Source organism: Ochlerotatus camptorhynchus, unplaced genomic scaffold (assembly GCF_037179485.1).
Source record: "Ochlerotatus camptorhynchus isolate MF236.1 unplaced genomic scaffold, CSIRO-AGI_Acam_v1.1 ptg000232l, whole genome shotgun sequence".
Taxonomy (NCBI): domain Eukaryota; kingdom Metazoa; phylum Arthropoda; class Insecta; order Diptera; family Culicidae; genus Ochlerotatus; species Ochlerotatus camptorhynchus.
Window position 1 is genome coordinate 6,716,055 of NW_027040722.1, and position 21,119 is coordinate 6,737,173.

Sequence of the window (21,119 nt, forward strand, 5' to 3'; positions counted from 1 at the left end):
TGCGAAGTAATACTACAACAAGTGAACATTAATGTTCAACCTCGATCACTACGCAACAGTCTTATGCTGAGACTTCCACTTCTTCGAACTAATTATAGCTTAGGGAGCGCTATTTGCGGCTTGCAGCGAGTGTTCAACCGAGTAGCGTCGATGTTCGATTTCCACTTGACACATAATATATGCTTCACCGAAGATTCTCTGCCTTTGTTGCTGATGCCCAACAGCTATGTGTAAAATTTAAGACTTATACATTTTTAGTAACTTGACAATGCTTTTTTAGTTATTTTTGTTTGTAACTGTAGTAACTGTAGTAGGGGAAATGGCTCTAATGTTGGCCTATGGATCTAAGATTGGGCCCATCGCTAAAAATCTGTTATTTATCAATTGTATCTAGATGAACGCGTCATTGGGACGGTTCTAATGGATATTTTTGGTCATTATTGAAAATTTAGTCGATTGCTGAATGTATGTATGGGCCTATGTAGTCTGTATAATTTGTACTTTTTTTTACATAACATCATTGGGACTATTTCTAGTCTGTTGATGCAAACATAACAAATAAACAAATGTCTTTTTTAACTCTTAAGGCTCCATCTAAATAGAGTCAATTGAATTGGGGAACTTATTTTATGGTGAAATTAGCGAACATTGTTTCCCAGGAGGGGGGAGAGGTAGCTCATCGATTCTTCCGGTTCGCCTCCTAGCATCGTGCTATAAGGTACCAGGCGATAACCAGGGTAGTTGATCGATAGCTCGATGACGTCATTTCGTTGACGTCTGCAATGGGAAATTCTCATAGCAGGCGTTGACGATGGGACGTTGTCGAGTTGTTGAATAGCAACTATCGTGGTAACTCACCGATTACCTGTCGATCTGCCAAATTTGGAAAGACGTCTGCGTTGAATTGTCTCATATAATAATATTCCGCCCACTATATCACAAGAAATTGCGAGTAGATGAGTGGAATGGAGATAAGTTAAGCATTGGGTACAGGACCAAGTCTCCCCTGGGTGGTGCCAAAAGATGAGCGCAATAGAATCATCAAGTTGCCATAAGGCACGGAATGAGACTATTGCATGGCTGGGTAGTCAAAGTCTTCCATTCGTTAGTCATTTCATGTGGATTAGAACAGGTTTAGGTTTAGGGTGGGCGTTGGCCAGATTTGGATTTTTCAGATGTAATCCTGGATAGGACCCTGTCATTGAACGTCGCGTGAAAGTGGAACTTAATGAAGGCCTAAGTACTTTTTCGTAGTGTTTAGTTTTCGGATTTGAAAGATCGTCGGTTACAGTAGCCTGCTTACTGAGCAGAAAAACGCGGTCCCATGTCCTTACATATCAAAGAGATTTATGGTAAAATCGCTTGTGTATCGTGTATTTTGCGAAACTCGTTGTTGTCGTTGGTTCCGGGTTTGAATGGATACACAAATTTGAGCAACGGTATTATGTGTTATGAGGGGCTCGGTGGCCTTAGAGCAACCGTTTTTGCTTACTGAGCAGAACATCATGAGTCTAATCTCAGGCCCATCCACATTCAAGATTCGTCAATCGTTTTATTTGTTAATATGACTACATGGTAATAACAGCAACTCGGTGATTAAAAAGGTGCTCGTCTGCCTAGTGGCAAACGTTTTTGCTTACTGAGCAGAAGACCGTGGGTTTAGTCCCAAGTTCCTTCGCGTTATATGATCGTTAGGACATCAATTCAGCTTATCGTTTACCAAAACGAACCCTGCTGCAAACCCAACCCTCTTATCCAACATCCCAGTGATTCCTCGTGGAAGTGCAGAGGTGTTCTCGGCTTCCATCAAAGCGAGTGTCATGTCAACACAATCCTTCCCATTCCTTTCTTGACCTGTGTTCGGGCGCGGCCGGCGCTGGTATTGCCTAATTTAAGATCACCAGTTTTTACACATTGAGGATGATTGCTAGTCCCAAGCATCGTCTATTGGTTCTCTGTGTAATTACAGCTGATCTGGCAGTAACAGAGTAGCAACCGTGGGCGGTCAATCAAGCTCAAGCTCAAGCTCAAGCTGAAATTAGCGAACATTGTTTCCCAGGATGTTACTGAAATTTATATAAATATTTTCTAAGTGATTTACAGATATAGATTTACAGGAGAATTTGAAAGGAATTTTCGTAAAAAAAATAGAAGAAAGTTCGTTCAAAATATCCGGAGGGAGTTGAAATAAAAATTCTGGTAGAAGTCTGAGGAATCTAGGAGAGACTTCCAAAAAAACTTTCAGACATTCGGAAACCAGAATGACTTCTGGAAGGAGCTTCCGCGGATTGTAAAAAACGAATGAAACATCCGGGTGATTTTGGGAGAAACTACCAAACAGGAAGTCAACGAAATATTCCGTTATTCTGTTAGGATTTAGGAATAGTCGTCTGGAGAAGTTCGTTTATTAAACTATTCGATTTAAACAATCCTGAACCTATTTGCTCACTAGACTGAAGGATTTCCCGCTTCCCGGGAATTCCTGAGAAGAGCCATCAGCTGTTTCCCGATCCCCGGGTAGCCGGAAAAGGTCGGGTAATTGAAACACAATTGAGACTGTTATCTCTCACTGTTTGCTATACAAATGCGAACATCGAGTTACATTTTCAGATCAGCACGACTTCTGAATGATGAGATTTGTGGCACGAAATATTCAGACTAGTCTTCTGAATATTTTCAGAAGTTGTTAGTGCATGGAGTTTCTGCAATTCCATAAATCTCGCGTAACATTTGAAAAGGGCCTATCCTCGTTGATCGATTCTCTTCATCGACTTTCTCTTTGGTTTACCACGGCAACATAAATGAATTTCTCACTAAGCTCGCAGCACAGTTTGACAGAAGATGATGTTAGCTTGCGCCTGAAACAACACACAGAATGGAAAATTCATTTGCAGCCGGGTTATTCGCGAAAGAGAAAGTCGATGAAGAGAATCGATCAACGAGGATAGGCCCTTTTCAAATGTTACGCGAGATTTGTTGGCAATATTTCTGGAAGAACACATATATTTACTGTTACCTTAACGAATGAAGGGCTTGTCATTGTCGAACCAGCTAATTTACCAGCTTCAACGAGTTCTGTATCCGTCATCCAACTATCAATCAACGTACTACTTTCTGCTCAAATTTCCGGTAGCATAAATTCAGTAACCCGAACATTTTTTTTCACATTCGCAAAATTTGCCTCTCTCATCCTTCCCACATCTCCGTGGAAAAATGTCGGCTGGTCTTCATCCGACTATCCTTTCCCGTGTGCCACCTACATACAATGACACCGACCGCAATATTTTTAAAAGCTTTCGTGGAAACTGCGCATGACTTTCGTTTTCGTTTCCAACTCGCACTTGGCTACTGATAGTAGAAGGCACGACGACAGTGTGGTTTCCCAGTGCGAGAACAAACCAGGCAACAATGTTGCGGTTTGCGATATCATACTTTTCTTGAATTGCATTGCTGCTGCCTCGTCGAGTTGAACTCTCTCCTATAAGGGGGGAGTGGAAGTTCAGTAATAGGACGATTGCCATCGATCACACTTCGCCCCATACGCTTCTTGATTGCCATTGTAGTGCCACTGCCGGCCGCGTGCCGAGTTTAGTTATAGGAAGGTGGAAAATGGTGTCACAAACATAAAATAAACTTCTACAGTGACGACTTCAACACGGTCTATTAATAATCCTGTATTTTTCCTGCTTTAATTTCAGATCTGCCTCGAGACAACGACAATTCCTCAGCGCACCTAGAACGGCAGTAAACAATAGGAAACGGTTGGCCCTGGTGCAAATGGTGACAGCGGCGCCGCGCAGCACTATTTTTCTAGAGAAAAGGGAAAAGCATGTACGCACTACACTCTAAGCAGAAACAGCAACAACAGCAGCAGCAGCAACAAAAACAACAGCACTATGTAGTGTCCAGTGGGAAGGGTAGGTTAACTAATATGGAAATCAACAACAAAAAGACTGGCGAGTCGTATGGACTGAATGGCAGCGGCGGCGGTAGCAGCAGCAGCAACAACAGCAACAACATTGAATGTGCAAGTACAAACCGATCGATGGTCTATGGTGGCAGCCGGAAACCATCGGCCGGCAGCGGTAGTGATCTGTCCAGCGAAGACTACGAGGATGTGAAACCGGACATAAAAGTTAGCTCGCACCTGCTCGACCATGGGTACGGATTCGGTGTAACGCCGCAGTATCAGCCACAACCTCAGCCGCAGCAGCAGCAGCAAAGCCATCATCACCATAGCAGTAGTAGTACTAGTAGTAATAGTCATAATAGCAGTAGTCAACAGCATAGTAGTTATAGTCGTCATCACAGTCCGTCGGCGTCCGGTTCTGGGACGTCGAGAAGCAACACGACGACGACGACGACGACGCACCATGCCAAGCAAACCACGCCGAACCGGACGGCGGGACTGCACCAGCAGCACAAAAGTGCCAGTGGGGATCCGCAGATTACAAACTACTTCAAGGTGAGTTAAGTTCAGTGCTTTGTCTCACCTTTCCCATCATATGGAACTGTCGCTTCTAGGCGGTGAAACGTAGGGCGCAGCCCAGCATATCACCACCTCCGGCCAAACTAGCGAAACAGTCCAGTAGTAAACAACCCAGCTCAACCTGCTCTACGCCCACATCGTCCGTGTCGTCCTCTTCGTCGAAGAAACGGTATTCGGAAGGAACGAGGTGAGTTTGCAAGCATTGAAATTGTATCGACTTGGGTTCAAATTCACATTCTTCCCACAAGGTATGACACCTCGCTGGGACTGCTAACGAAAAAGTTCGTCGACCTGCTGAAGGAATCGTCCGACGGGGTGGTCGACCTAAACATTGCCTCCACAAAACTGAACGTACAAAAGCGTCGTATCTACGACATTACCAACGTGCTCGAGGGGATCGGTATCCTGGAGAAAAAGTCCAAGAACAACATCCAGTGGAAGTGTGGAAATTCGTTGTGCAATATCGAAAAGAACAACCGGATACAGCGCGATCGGTACCTGCTGGAGCAGAAGGAGAACATGCTCGATCGGATGATCGTCGAGATGCGCAATATGACGGCGGGCGACATGCAGACCACGAAGCATGCGTACGTCACCTGTCAGGATCTGAACTCGATCGACATGTTCAAGGAGCAGATCATCGTGGTAATCAAGGCCCCTCCGGAGGCAAAATTGGTGGTATGTATGCTTCCTTGTAGATCCCCTAGCAATTTGACTGATTTCCCTCGTTCATTTCTAGCTACCTGACGTGCAACAGCCGCGGGAAATCTTTTTGAAATCGGAAAAGGGTGAAATCGACGTATTCCTGTGTCCGGAATCGTCGGAAATTTCGCCGAACGGCAGTCTCGGCGGGATCGGTAGTTGTAGTGGCAGTCTGTTCGGAGGTAGTACTGGCGGAGGAAACGGTAGCAGCAGGTCTGGGCCGGATCCACTGCTGGAGGACATCGATCCGCTATTATCACCGTTCAACGAAAAGCTGTTCAGTCCTAAAAATAAACCAAGTAAGATTCTCCTGGCTGTCCCGCAATCAATGCAATGTGAGAAATCACCCAAAAACTTTCTTTTGTAGGAACTAACGTAGTGAAACAATTCAGTTCCGCGCAGCGTAACCTCAAGGCTCTGTTCGGTGGTGCCGCTGTCGAAGTGAAAGCGGAACCCAGTGCGCTGGATTCGCTCAACGTCGGGCACCACCACCAGTTGACTGCGGCGGAATCGGTCCAATCCGCCATCGCTTCTCCGCCGATGCTGACGCAAAAGGAGCTTGACCTGCTGAGCGGAAGTAACGATGCCAGTGTGGAATCGACGGCGAAAACCAGTACCGATTCGCTGTACTTCACCGCAAGCTCAATCAAGAAGGAACGGTTAGATTCGGACCTGATGGACGCGGTTACAGCCAGCTGCCACAAACTGCTCCCGGTGGAGATCACCCACAAGAATGCATCGTTGAGCGATGGCAACAAACTAAGCCCTGAGACGCTGCTCCAGCAGGATCCATCCCAGCTCCATGTGGATGGATCGACGCTAAAAGCACTGAGCGCCAAGACGACTCCCGTCAACGTGCGCGAACGAAATGCGATGATTGCCGAGCTTGGTAATTGCAGTCCCTTCAGTCTACCGTACCCGGATGGTAAGTTTCACAGCATCACTCATAACAACCCCCAACGAGCCCTCATCCTAACCACTAGACAATATGGGAAAGTGCACAAATCATTAACCGTTCATAACACACGTCGCAAAATTTTTGGAATTGGTACACACAAAGGCACCCGGATGCGAGCAGGGCCGCGCAAGGACTCTGGCTGTGACCTGTGTACACTTTACCCAAATCACATCACAGTCTGAGTTCTTGCTCGGACGTTCGTCGATCAGCAACGGATCAATCAACCATTTTTTTTTTCCATTGTAAATAGAACAAACAGCACCTTTTTCGGAACACGGTTCTCATCACTACTAACAAGAATACAGTGTACAGAATGCGACGGTTGTTTATCATTGGTGAAGAGGCAAATTGTGTGGTGTGGTGGGTGGCAGCGCTCGCGGTGGTACTAAGGTAGATTGATACTCGAACTGAACTCTCGTGGATCTGCAGTATTTGTTTCGAAAGCTTGTAGCACCATGAGATTCAGCTCCGGTGTCGATTTGGTTTCATTTGGAGATGGTTTGTTGGTGGTGCGTGTGTGATTGTGCTAGGCAATGTGACGGCAAACATCCAGCGAAGAAATCGTATGCAAATTGCAAATTCTAATTCGCTCGCTCTACACACACAAACGGATCAAATGTGTAATTAGACTAAACAAATGATAATAGGTGGTAGCTTGAGTATACTATTTTCGTGAAATCGCTTTGGGTCGTGGTTGATTGGCATGCTTGGCGTAGCTAATGGATAAGGTAAACATTCTCTCCAGCAGATGTTATGAGAAAGCATTTATGACTTTCGAAAAATATTTGCGCGGAATTTGTTCGGATCCAGGAAAAGATTGGACACATTCATTACTATTAGATCAGATAAATTAAGACACTACCCAATTAACTAACAAGCCAATGCTTTATCTTTTTACTATAAAGGGCTGATGTTGAGCTTCGAACCTTTATGTTGTCCCCCTTGATAGTTAAATGGTTTTGATGGTATTTCAAGGACGTCCAGAGGACTACTAGGGCAAATAAGAGAATTCAGATCGTGCCAGAGATCATAAGGTACGGCTGTATTGGACACTAGAAAAAAAAACTGGGATTTACAATTCTGCACCTATTTTTAGAGAAGTTTCAAAATTGATTGCGAATATCTCGCGATAAGAACATTTTATCGATTGAGCAAAACAAATTACTAAGTATTTTTTGTGAACGCACATCCATCATTTTGCATTAGAAAACAGGGCGTTTCTGTGATGGGGAAAGCTGATTTCCCTAGCACAGATTTCAGATATCAGTACCTAGCACTGAAATAATCGGAGGGTACCTCTATTTATGCCTTTTGTAAGTCGAGTTGTAAGTCCCTCCTTTTCTGCATCCTTGGAACATAAAATACATTCTAAGCTCAGACCCACTCATAAAAATGGCGGGAAATCCTATTAGGGCTTTGAAAGCAGTCTTTGTTCCAAGTATTAAAAAAGAAGGGACCGAGAAAAGGACTTATAATTCGAATCTAAACGCATAAATAGAGGTACTGCTTGGTTGGTTGGTTGTCTTTATTAAGGAGATTTTAGCCAGACGAGTGAGATATTATCAGATAATTTCAGTGCTAGGTACTGAAATCTATGATAGGCATGGCGGGTCATGTTAATACATTGCTTGCCATACATTTGTAAACTCCCTCTCACCTTAGAGCCTGACGTACTTAATGGATGCTCTCGAAATTTTAGGATGCTTCAGGAAAAAAAAACATGATTTGTGTTGAAACAATCGGTCAATACCTACATTTTAACCATTAACTAACAGTTTCAGTTATGGGATTTTTGAAATTCTTCTGTGTTCAATATCTTTACAAACGTTTCTTTGAGATTTTCTCAAGAATTTTCTTAGAATCTTCCCAGAATTATCACAAGATTTCTTTTGAAACATTCTCTACAGCAATCTAAAGATTCTCTATGGTATTCTGTTAATTGTTGACTACATAACACTCCAGAAATTTTCTGCAAACCATTCCAGGGAACTGTTGGAATTTACTGTGCGATTCGCAATGTTAATAATTCTCTTCGGAACTCGCATAATTTTCTATCCGCTAATTTTCTTGGAATATTCCGGGAAATTCACTTGGCATACTCTTCAGAATTTCACGGAGTTCTGCCTAGAATAATCTCTTGAAACTTTGATCAGAATTCGTCTGATATCTACCTCTAAATTCTTCTCTCGAGATTCCGTTGAAATTCTCCTCAGCACTCCCTTAAAAGTATTATCAGAACGCTGCCTTTAAATTATTTACAGATTTCATAGAAATGCTCTCAGAAATTCCTCATAATTATAAAATATTCATAAAATTCTTCTTCGAATTCCATTGCATACACCCAACCGGGAAATGTAAGATTCTATTTCAGTAAAAATGCTCTCAGAAAATACTTATAATTCTAAAGTATTAATAAAATTCTCCTTGGAATTCCATAGGTAGTCACCTCGCAGACTTAGGAATTATCCAGGGTGACCAGTAAACAGGGAAATCGGGTAACCCGGGATAAAGCTAGTAATTAGAAATTTTCGGGAAAAGCCCATGAAGTTTGATGGCAAATCGGCAAATCGTCCAGTTTCCAGAAAAAAAAAGATTGTGAACCCTAAACAAGGGTCTTAACTTGGACTGAATAGATTTTCAGGATACAGTCACTTTGAGGAAATATTAAGAGAATTTTGATGAAAACTTCAAACCAATTTTGAAGAGATTTTAGAATTAATTCTAACGATAACAACAAGTTATTTAAGAGAAATATTCCACGGGAGTTTTGGCAAGAAATTTGACTGAAATTCCAAGTCGATGTTGTGAGTTTAGGTTTAGAGTAGAATTTTCAGGTAGCTCTTTGGGAAATTCCATGACGATTGTGAAGGGCATTCCAGGTCCAGTTTTGAGAAGAATTTTAAGAGAGTTGGGTTGAAAATTTCAAGGAAGTTTCGAGGTTATTGAATTTTGAGGATATTTGAAAGATAATACCAAAAGAATTCAGCGTAAATATCAATAAATAAGAGTTTATTGATCAGAATTTCTATAAAACTCTTATCAGAACTATTCTGAAATTGTTCCCTCCAAATTAGATTTTTTGATATTTACGCTGAATTCTTTTGACAAGACAATTCTGAGGTGGATTCTATGAACGTGAAGTTAAAATAGAATTATGGAAGGAAGCTTTTGTGGATTTTTGGAAGAATCATTAAAAATTCGAAGAGAGAATCGTAGAACGAATTTACTGAATTTTTGAGAGAGTATAGTTAAATTTTCTTTATTAAAGAGGCTTGTCAGCCTTGGCTGGTTCATCTCTGGTTTCGAATTTCTCGACTTTAATAATGCAATATTCAAGGGACTCCGAGAGTGAATTTAAAATTTAATTTATAGGAATTCTCACACGAATTTTTTGAAGGGACATTATTTTAAGAAATTTCTTGAAAACATTCCAATGAAATCCTGTAATGGGTTCTGAGTGAATTTCCAAATGTTGACGACTTCGAACCGTTGATTTAGTCCCGGGAACAACCTGGAAAGCTTAGAAAACATCTAAAATAATTTAGGGGGAATTAAGAAAACCTTCAGAGAACAAATTGAAAAGTTGAGTGAACATCAGAGAAGTAACTAGAGGAGTTCGGATATTCAGAGTTCAGGCAACCCCTTTGAATAATTCAGGGAGCATCTGAATATAAATAAATGACTCCAATAGATAAGCTCAGGAACCATTAAGAGATGTTTAAAAATAGATAAGTCCAAAAATATCTAGAGCAATTCAGGAAACATTTATAGAAGGTAAGAGGCATTTGTAGAATTTTAGGGGACTTCTAAGAGGTTAAGGGAACATTTAGAGAAGTTCAGTGAACATCTAGAGAAACCCAGGAGCCATATAGAGAAGAAATTCAATGTATATCTTAAAACAATCAGGGTTTAGGGTTAACTACCCCATTTTCGGTCTATTAAGCCCAACCCGCACTTAATCTTTCTTAATCTAGCGCAGTTTAGCACCATACGGAATGTTATTATTACTGATGGCTTCCAAATTTATTTACCTTTCCGTGTGTACCGTAATATGTGATAAAGAGAAACCAATCGTTGAGATATTGAACTACTTGGATAACAATAATGTGACTCAGAATGCACGAACCTGGGCTGCGCTTTTAGCCCAGTTAGCGAACAAGTACTGTAACACACATCCGAGGACATCTAGATTCCTTCAGGAAAAACAACTTAAGAATTTAGTGAGACATAAGTTTTAGGAAACTCGAGAGGCACTGAGGCACATCTAAAGAACTAAAGGGACCGACAAGAACCCGGAGAAAAGGTGCAAGTTCAGGGAACATCAAGCTCAAATAACAATTTTCGTTTTATGAGGGTTCTGTTGACCATGTTTTAGATTTGTAGAATGCTTTAAACCGTCGATAAAACTTGCAATGTTGCTTGGGAGAGAAGTTACGGAAATATATTCTAGAGGGCTAGTTAAACAGATAGAGAAGTCCCTAGTTTGGAGATCATCAAACCACACCCATACAAATCAGTAAACATTTAGAAGGTTATTAAGTTACTGTGGGAGAATCTAGAGCAGATCAGAGAACTACTAAAGGAGTTCCTATAACATCAAATGAAAAAAAAAAAAAAAAAAACGGTGCTGGATCATTAGACCGAAGTACGTTCGGCCGAATGGTTCATTGAGCCGAAGTTTTTAATCCAGCAATAAGCAGTAGTTCTTTCTGGTCATTTGAAAGTTAATGGTAGATCTAGAGAAATTCAGGGAAGATTTTGAGTAGTTCAGGTCATAGCTACAAATGGAACAACTATAGTAGTCCAAAACATCTAGAATTATTCAAGGGATGTCTAGATGTTTAGAGAGTTATTCAGAGAACAATTCGAGAGGCTGAAATGACATAAAAAGAGGAGATGTTCAGGGTCTTCTAAAGAAGTTCAGGGAACTTGAAAATGTTCAGGGAACTTGAAAATGTTCACAGAACTTATAATGATGTTCTGAGAGCTTATAAAGAAGTTCCGATAACTTATAAAGAAATTCAGAGCCCTTGTAAAGAAGTTCAGCAAAAGCACTTATAGAGAAATTAAGCAAGAGCACTTACAAAGAAGTTCAGGGAACTTCTAAAGATGTTCAGGGAACTTCTAACGATGTTCTGATAAATTATAAAAGTTCAGAGCGCTTATAAAAAAGTTCAGAGAATTTATAAATAAGTTCAAAGCACTTATAAAGGAGTTCATAGTACTTATAAAGAAGTTCAGAAAGAGCACTTATAAAGAAGTTCACATCACTCATAAAGAAGTTCACATCACTTATAAAGAAGCTCAGGGAACTTCTAATGATGTTCAGGGAACTTCTAATGATGTTATGTTCAGAGCGCTTATAAAGATGTTCAGAGCTCCTATAAAGCATGTCCGGAAATAAATTTTGCATCATCACACGAACGTTAAAGGTTTAACAGAAATTCAAACAAATCCTTTTCTCAACATTTTCCTCAAGTATGTTCCTTAACACTTTTGCAATAATAGATTTAAATTTCACCCTCACGCCCAAACTTTCGGACCTTTGACTCCTGCCATCAAGGTTTGGACAAGCTTCTCTCCTCTGGTTTTGTAAGCATTTGTGCACTTCTGCTTGAAGTTTTGAACCCATTTTGACTCTCCTCTCATTTTCCGACTATCAGCCTTCATTATTGGCCCATGGATTGTACTAGCATTTGTTATCAAATGTACTAGAATGTTTTGGTTCTATCTCTTTCACTCTATTCAAAACTGAAATGCATAAACAAAATGACAAAATGATACACTCTTTGCACACTGTCAAAGATCATTGCACACAAAATCAACTTTGTTCAATTCAAAACAAAAATACTACCCCATCTGGTGGCTGATGGCACAAGCTTCTAAGAAAATTCTATTACAGCGAACCAGTTAGTCGTCTGTCACTTCGTTTGTGGTATAAAGAAGTTCAGAGCGCTTATAAAGAAGTTTAGAGAACTAAATGAGAAGTACAGGAAACATTTAGACTAGAGATATTGAAGAAAACTTTAGAGATGCTTAGGTCAGAGAACAACTAAAAACGTTCAAATAACATCAAAGGATCAGTTTGGAAAACATGTACAATAGTTAGAGAAGTTCAAACAGTATCAAGATAAGCTCAGGTTACAGAGAAGTTCAGCGAACATCGTAAAAAATGGAACATCTAGGTCACAAAACAACTTAAGAACTTAGTGATGCTTTTTTAGGAAACAAGAGAATTTCGGCACTTATCTAAAGAGTTACATGGGAAGACTAGAGAGAAGTGCGTAAGTTCAAAGCAATAGCGTCCCGTAACTTTACTTTTTACCCATGCACCAACTTTGATTTCATAGTCATAGTTGCACAACTGCCCTCCCCAAGGTGCAATTTACTTCGATGCATTTTCGAAACATTTAAACAAAGTTTTTTTTTTCGATGCATCTTGTCTGACTGCAAAAAGCGCGCGTCATTTTATGTAAAATAGCAAAAGGAATAGAATGATGAGAGCTAGAGCTTTTTGCAATCAGAAATGATGCGTCGCAAAAATGGCGTTGGATTTTTTGTAAATCACACCAAGCCTAAGTAAATTCCATTTTAAGCATCTCTGGAGATCCATACATTTTCCTGAAGGCTATTGATCTATTTTAGGGTTGTCTAAAGTTCCCTAATTTATCTGGAGTCAAATGCAAAAGTTCTCTTTTAAAGCTCAGAATTGTTAAAGATAGTTAAGAAAAAAAAAATATCTACGTGCTTTAGACAATTTCAAAGAGCTCATTAGTCGTATTCTAAACAGTTAAGGGAACTTCAAACAAACTCTTAAAAGATAAGTGGTGTTCTAAAAAACGATGATTAGAGATCTTTAGACAAATGTAGAGAATTTCAGACAAGTTCCGAGACGAACTTCAGACATGTTCTGTGTCGAACTTCACAAATGTTCAGAGAAGAACTTCAGACAAGTTCAGAGAAAAACTTCAGACATGTTCAGAGAAGAACTTCAGTCAAGTTCAGAGAAGATCTTCAGACAAGTTCAGAGAAGAACTTCTGTCAACTTTAGACAAGTTCAGAGACGAACTTCTGTCAACTTTAGACAAGTTTAGAGAAGAACTGCTGTCAAGTTTAGAGAAGAACTTCAGACAAGTTCAAAGAAGACCTTTAGATAAGTTCAGAGAAAAACTTCAGACAAGTTCAGAGAAGAACTTCAGTCAAGTTCAGAGAAGACCTTTAAACAAGTTCAGAGAAGAACTTCTGTCAACTTCAGAGAAGATCTTCAGACAAGTTCAGAGAAGAACTTCTGTCAACTTTAGACAAGTTCAGAGACGAACTTCTGTCAACTTTAGACAAGTTTAGAGAAGAACTGCTGTCAAGTTTAGAGAAGAACTTCAGACAAGTTCAGAGAAGACCTGTAAATAAGTTCAAAGAAGAACTTCTGTCAAGTTCAGAGAAGAACTTCAGACAAGTTCAGAGAAAATAAAACATCGGACAAATGCAGAGAAGAACTTCAGACAAGTTCAGAGAGTAATTTCAGTCAACTTCAAAGAAGAACTTCATACAAGTTCAGAGAATAATTTCAGTCAACTTCAAAGAAAAACTTCAGACCAGTTTTGAGAAGAGCTTCATACAAGTTCAGAGAAGATCTTCAGAAAAGTTCAGAGAATTCCTTTAGACAAGTTCAGAGAAGAACTTCAGACAAGCTCAGAGAAAAAAAAATTCGGACAAATGCAGAGAAGAACTTCAGACAAGTTCAGAGAATAATTTCAGTCAACTTCAAAGAAGAACTTCAGACAAGTTCAGAGAATAATTTCAGTCAACTTCAAAGAAGAACTTCAGACAAGTTCAGAGAAGAAATTCAGACAAGTTCAGAGAATAATTTCAGTCAACTTCAAAGAAGAACTTCAGACCAGTTCTGAGAAGAACTTCAGACAAGTTCAGAGAATAATTTTCAGTCAACTTCAAAGAAGAACTTCAGACCAGTTCTGAGAAGAACTTCATACAAGTTCAGAGAAGATCTTCAGACAAGTTCAGAGAATTCCTTTAGACAAGTTCAGAGAAGACCTGTAAATAAGTTCAAAGAAGAACTTCTGTCAAGTTCAGAGAAGAACTTCAGACAAGTTCAGAGAAAATAAAACATAGGACAAATGCAGAGAAGAACTTCAGACAAGTTCAGAGAGTAATTTCAGTCAACTTCAAAGAAGAACTTCATACAAGTTCAGAGAATAATTTCAGTCAACTTCAAAGAAAAACTTCAGACCAGTTTTGAGAAGAACTTCATACAAGTTCAGAGAAGATCTTCAGAAAAGTTCAGAGAATTCCTTTAGACAAGCTCAGAGAAAAAATAAATTCGGACAAATGCAGAGAAGAACTTCAGACAAGTTTAGAGACTAATTTCAGTCAACTTCAAAGAAGAACTTCAGACAAGTTCAGAAAATAATTTCAGTCAACTTCAAAGAAGAACTTCAGACAAGTTCAGAGAAGAAATTCAGACAAGTTCAGAGAATAATTTCAGTCAACTTCAAAGAAGAACTTCAGACAAGTTCAGAGAAGAAATGCAGACAAGTTCAGAGAATAATTTCAGTCAACTTCAGAGAAGAACTTCAGACCAGTTTTGAGAAGAACTTCTTACAAGTTCAGAGAAGATCTTCAGACAAGTTCAGAGAATTCCTTTAGACAAGTTCAGAGAAGAATTTCAGACAAGTACAGAGAAGAACTTCTGACAAGTACAGTGAAGAACTTTAGACAAGTTCTGAGAAGAACTTCTGACAAGTTCAGAGAATAATTTCAGTCAACTTCAAAGAAGAACTTCAGACAAGTTCAGAGAAGAAATTCAGACAAGTTCAGAGAATAATTTCAGTCAACTTCAAAGAAGAACTTCAGACCAGTTCTGAGAAGAACTTCATACAAGACAAGTTCAGAGAATTCCTTTAGACAAGTTCAGAGAAGAACTTCAGACAAGCTCAGAGAAAAAAAAATTCGGACAAATGCAGAGAAGAACTTCAGACAAGTTTAGAGAATAATTTCAGTCAACTTCAAAGAAGAACTTCAGACAAGTTCAGAGAAGAAATTCAGATAAGTTCAGAGAATAATTTCAGTCAACTTCAGAGAAGAACTTCAGACCAGTTTTGAGAAGAACTTCTTACAAGTTCAGAGAAGATCTTCAGACAAGTTCAGAGAATTCCTTTAGACAAGTTCAGAGAAGAATTTCATACAAGTACAGAGAAGAACTTCTGACAAGTACAGTGAAGAACTTTAGACAAGTTCTGAGAAGAACTTCTGACAAGTTCAGAGAAGAACTTCTGTCAAGTTCAGAGAAGAACTTCTGTCAAGTTCAGAGAAGAACTTCAGAAGTTCAGGCAACTCCAATAAACCTAAGTAAGCTTTCAGACAAGTACCAACAAGTTTTGAGATATTTCGGAACCTAAAATAGGTTGGGAGGAAGCGTACCGAAAACTTCAGAGACATCTAAGGAACATAGTAGGCATTCGAGCATTTTGATATCAGCTCTAGGAACTCTACACATGTTCGGAATATTGAGGTTGTTTGCGGATCTTTCGGATCTGGTACAACATCATCTCATTGTCGGCACTGTTTGGCTCGAGCTTTGAAAAATGTTTTGGTTAATTGCATGTAAGCTTGTAATTGTTACAAACTTTGCTTTGATGTAGATGCTCCCGATGCTGCCGATAAAAGCATATCATTCGCATCTGGAAAAACAGAAAACCGAGAACAGAGATGCAAAATATCATGACACTCACTCGACACTCGTCAACGCATCAACCGACTATCGCTGACCGAACGTTTTGTCAAGCAGTGCGAGGAAGAGCCATGGCAAACAACAATCACCAGTAATGGTCGCTGATCACAGGCAAAACGTAACACTCGCTGATGATGATGTAAAGCATAACGAAAGCAGTGAAGACTTCCTGCAGTACGATAATGAGAAAAAGGGAAACGACAGAAGAAAATGCAAACAATGACTGCGCATTCCAAGTTCGACTCGGCACGCATGACTGTGTGAGTTACAAACACAGCTGGTAAAATTAAACGGAAGCTGTTGGGCTTACTCACCAACACACTCACATAAGCAAGCAAAGCAGCAACTGAGCAATTGCTTCAAAATGAGCACAAATGAGTGTCGTGATTGTCGGGAATGACCAGATCGGTGATGGATCAACACCGAAGACGACATTTAACAGTTGCTTTTTACTTCTTTCGTCAACTTGATGGATGGTCATGGAGAGTGCTTCGACAAGCACATTGATAGGAATGTACTAAGCGTTACTACCATCAGCAGTTTGACGATCGTAATTGTGATAGGTCGCAACTCTGGCCGAGAAAACCCCCGTTGAAAATTTATATATCCGTAGACTCTTATGGATGGGACAACCAAGTTTTGTTATTTTTCGCCATATTTCCAGAACAAAACATGTGACTTTTAGTGCACAGTGTAAATTATAGGTAGTTTACAATCGATTCTAATGGATAACTCATTTCTGTTAAATATCCATATGGGACTGTTACGCTTTTATTGGCGGGTAGTATGTACCTAAGTTAGCTTTAGAAGCCATTCTAGACAACAAACATAAACTCAAGTGGTAATCAGGGGTTAACTCCAGTAGTTAAGTAAACAATTATCCATTTTACATTAAGTTTTGTGGAATAATGATCATTTGGTGTAAAAGCTTAAGCTGTCGATTTTGGCAACATGCTCGAAAATTTAGTGTTGCAATAATCGAACCATGCCAACATCGAACAGTTTTATTTTGGAATCTATAGTTTATGATTTCGTTGGTTTTAGATCATCGTGTCATCTCTGACATATTAATAATTTATATCTTTTATTTTAAATTGTACTCACAAGGAGCAACAAAACATTAGTTTCAAACTCCGTTCGACTTTTGGCACGGTACTAAATTAGTTTTTGCCATGTCAAATCGTGTCATCCTTACTGTGATCATCCATAGTAATGGGCTTTATGTATGGAACGTTTCAAATCAATAACTAACTAGGTATTTGGTGACCATTATTACAAGATAACAAAGAATTACAAAGGAACCATCCCGATTCATTCCACCCAGTAGTATAACGCATAAGTTGAACCATTCCATATGTTTAAAAACGAAAAAAAAAGCCATAGTTGTACCCTCCCCCTTGCTTGGTGTTGCATATCCGATTCAATGTTCTTCTTCCGTTTTGCTTTTTCCAGTGCCCGAAATGGATGCATTCCTGCCGCTGGAACCGCTAGACAACGATTACAACTTTTCCCTGGACCATACTGAGGGCGTGTTCGATTTATTCGATTTTAATTTTTAGTTCAAATTTATGTGGGAATATACAATATACGTATATATCTATATTTTTATTTCTATTAAATATTATATTATTATTATTATTATTATTATTATTACTACTACTAGAACTGATCCAGAGAAGATATGCACAGATGGGCTCCTCACTCGACTATGTATCAACACGTATGTATGTTAGGGAAAACACCAGTCGCAACAACTGGCGTTAGGTTAGGTGTGTGGTTAGGGAAGACGTTGCGCATATTTTGTTGATTGTATTTTTTTTTTTTCGTGCTTAACCGCAATCTTCAAGGCAAATTTTCCTTATATGTTGTTCTAGAGAGAAAAGAGGACGCGTTCGGTTTAGAACGTTGGTGTTATTTTTTTTTTCTTACGTTTATCCGTCTTGGACAGAAAGCACTGTGTTAGGAGAATGCAAGAAGGCAAAATGGGAACGTAGATATCTCAGTGTTTATGGAAAGTATTCGATTTAAAAGCGGTAGTCGAACTGGTCTGAACGATTACAGTAGGATTGTTTTTACTAAGTTCTATATATTTTTTTGTAAATATTGTACTGTAAATTATTTAAAAAAGAGAAAACAAAGCGAAACAAAAAAAAATTAAAAGAGACGGCCCACAATTTATCTCGAGAGAATCTATAGTGACCTGACCATTCTTCTCCCAGTTGCAACTGGAACTCCCCTGCTCCCTCGGTCCCTCGTATCAATGCGCTTATAAATGATCAAAACAACCTATCACACAGAGGGAGAAGATTTCGAAAAACCCCCGGGAAGAAAAGGTGAATCGAAGTGGTGGATGAGAATTGGGCACGTGCGCCTCCACCCAGAGGTCATCCACGAAAAAAAACGCCGACATAAATTTACTTAGGCCAATCGTCGAACTCCAGTCTAGTAATAATAGTAGGTACAGTCGTACTAATTGATGGCACACAAAACAAACCAATACGATCGGAGGACGCAAGCAGAGGTCCTCTAGATTTTAAGCAGAAATTCTTAATTTATACATATATTTTTAATAGGGATGTCTAAAAGCTGATGAAAACCAGATACACAAATATTCAACCGAATGGAGGAGAAACACAGTTGTAAACCGTAGCGAAAAGGACCTGTGCAAATCTGATGTTTTTGTTTGCTAAAACTTTCTTCAAAAGTGTCGTGAATTTTTTTTCCGTTCGTTTGGCCTTATTTATTGATTTTTTTTCTTTTTAAACAGTAGACCACCCGCGATCTGCGTTTCCGCGCCACGCGTGTAGGAAACAATCACCTAGAAGAGAAGAGAGAAAAGATTGAATAATACGCTTGTTAGTTTGTCTCCGTTGCCAATTGATTAATTATTATGGAGAGAGAAGAAAAGAATAAATCTTGCAAACAATGTTATTTGAATTTGAACGATTATTTTTTCTGTCTACATGATCAATTAAAGCTGCTGTTGCAGAACAGTGACAGTGAGAGAGAGAGTGAGAGTGAGTGAGCGCCCACGCCAGTCGCGCCTTCACCCCCCCGCACCCATCGATATAGTTTTGTTCCGAGGAAGAACGTGACTTTTCCGTTTGTTAGAATTTAGTTCGCAAAAGTAGGAAACGACACTACTTTCTGCAATCGATGGTTTATTGTGTTTGTAATGACGCTTCCGTCGCTTCGGCAGTGACGGTAATCCACTGGGCAATGATTTCTATTGTTTTTGTTTTCTTTTTATGCATATATAATTGACTTATCCGGGTGTAAATTTGCCTTTTTCCGCTGAATGCGCGTGTGAGATGAGTACGCACGAGAGAAGGATGTTGTAAATATCGAGAGATGATGAGTGGTGGAGTCACAGAAAAGGATGAAAATTGATTGAAAATAACAAGAAAAAAAAAATCTACGCAAAAATAACTACACTACAGTTAACGTACTTTCCACACACTCGGTCTTGCGAAGGCTAGCATTTCTTCTGTGTACCACTCGTGAGATAAAACAATAACAGCAAAACAGAAAAATGAAACAAAATAGAGAAAAATGATTAAAAAACATATCATGCTCGTTTTCTAGAAAGAAATTGCCCTGCCAAAGGAAATTAACGACCACGACTTAAAAAGGAAGGGGTTTATTGATTCTGCCTATCTGGATAAGTGAGACTTTCAACCGGATAATCCAAGATATATACTTTGACTATATGTTTTGTATTGTTTCTGCGTAAAGTCAACGATTTACATAGGGGAAAAGTTGGCTTCGGCAATACCTTAACCTATTATCGTCAGGGGGGTAAACAAAGTCCTAGAGCACTCAAATTTGGCCAATAGTTGCTCTGAAACACAATGTATTCACATGCCAAAATTGAGCTCTGAAGAACGTTGTTTACCCCCTGACGATAATAGGTTAAGGCAGTGCTGTAAATTTTCATATCATTCGATTGAAGATGAACCACTACAACCATTCAATCAATTCTGTGTAAACGAATTCTCACATGAACATAATTTGAAGAGCCCCTTTCTCATTCGAAGCTCATAGTCACTGTCAATTGAGTCACTCAGTATCATTTGATATACGACAGTGGAGTATGGAAGAAATCCAGGAAAATAGTCCCGAACAGACAAGTCGACCCGATGTCGGAATAATGTAAGGCTAATTTAAGGTCGATGTCGACCCAATGTCGGGTCAATTTTGGGTTTATGTCGGGTCAACATCGGGTTGGGGTTTGATAGAAGTCAGGTTGGTGTCGGGTTGGCTTAGCTTTTTCGCCGGAATGTCAACCAGAGCTCCGTTTGTGTGTAGGTTACACTCAATCGAATGATATATAGCGTTTCTCAAATGAGAATGATCCATGCCTTCGTCAAATGACTAAGCAACTGATATCACCCATTCGGAGGAGGTCCCCTTTGATAGCGAATAGCTACTTTTCTCATTTTCATCAAAAATGTTCAAATGATTTTGAGAATTTACAGCACTGGGTTAAGGTATTGCCGAAGCCAACTTTTCCCCTAGTTGAAGATGCTAATTTCAAATAACAGACTAAAGTGGTAATTTTTGTACGATAGATGAGGAGATTAAAAGTATAGAGTTGATAGTTCCGTTAGAGTACGGCAGTGTGAAAATTGTACATAGAGAGTAGAAAGCGAGCAAGGACAACTTTTTAGGAAGGTACAAATCGGTTTGATCATCTCTCTTAACTAAACTCCCCCGTTGGAGAGGGATGGTGGGGGTGGGGGGTATTCTCCCCCGCCACCACTGGCAAAGTTTGGTGAAGAGAGATGATCAAACCGATTTGTACCTTCATAAAAAGTTGTCCTTGCTCGCTTTCTACTCTCTATATACAATGTTCACACTGCCGTACCATAGAGGTAACTCTAAGACCACTGGGTCCCGAAGAAAATCATTATTATTTTTGGCTCACTCAGTACCAGAACAACGGTCCCAAGCAGTCCCAAGCTATTTCACTCACCCCTGCATGTTCTGCATGAATCCACACACCCCTGATGTTATCTGTCAAACTTTCATAGCGAATCAAAACAAACATAGTGTAGTAATAGAATTTCAACTAGAATAGGGTACGTTAATCGTTTGCTTGGGACCAATAGGCTACTAAAGTGGTGAGCCAATTTAAAATCGTTAGTTTCGTATTGATTGTTGGCCGTACTCTAGCGGAACTATCAACTGTATACGGAACGGAAATATCAACTCTGGATGGGAGC

At 39.6% G+C, this 21,119-nt stretch overlaps 1 protein-coding gene across 4 annotated transcripts in view; it reads left to right on the forward strand.

Moving 5' to 3' along the window:
• The window catches only part of E2f1 (E2F transcription factor 1), a 57,239-nt gene extending 37,958 nt beyond the window's left edge, over positions 1-19,281 (forward strand). For all 4 annotated transcript variants that reach the window (XM_065225665.1, XM_065225666.1, XM_065225662.1 and 1 more), the window contains exons 2-7: positions 3,699-4,465; positions 4,525-4,676; positions 4,738-5,167; positions 5,229-5,490; positions 5,559-6,116; positions 17,347-19,281. In XM_065225665.1, coding sequence (XP_065081737.1) covers positions 3,830-4,465; positions 4,525-4,676; positions 4,738-5,167; positions 5,229-5,490; positions 5,559-6,116; positions 17,347-17,453 — 2,145 coding nt within the window. In that variant the 5' untranslated portion in view covers positions 3,699-3,829 and the 3' untranslated portion in view covers positions 17,454-19,281. The remainder of the gene's footprint in view (positions 1-3,698; positions 4,466-4,524; positions 4,677-4,737; positions 5,168-5,228; positions 5,491-5,558; positions 6,117-17,346) is intronic.
• The last annotated feature ends 1,838 nt before the right edge of the window (positions 19,282-21,119 follow it).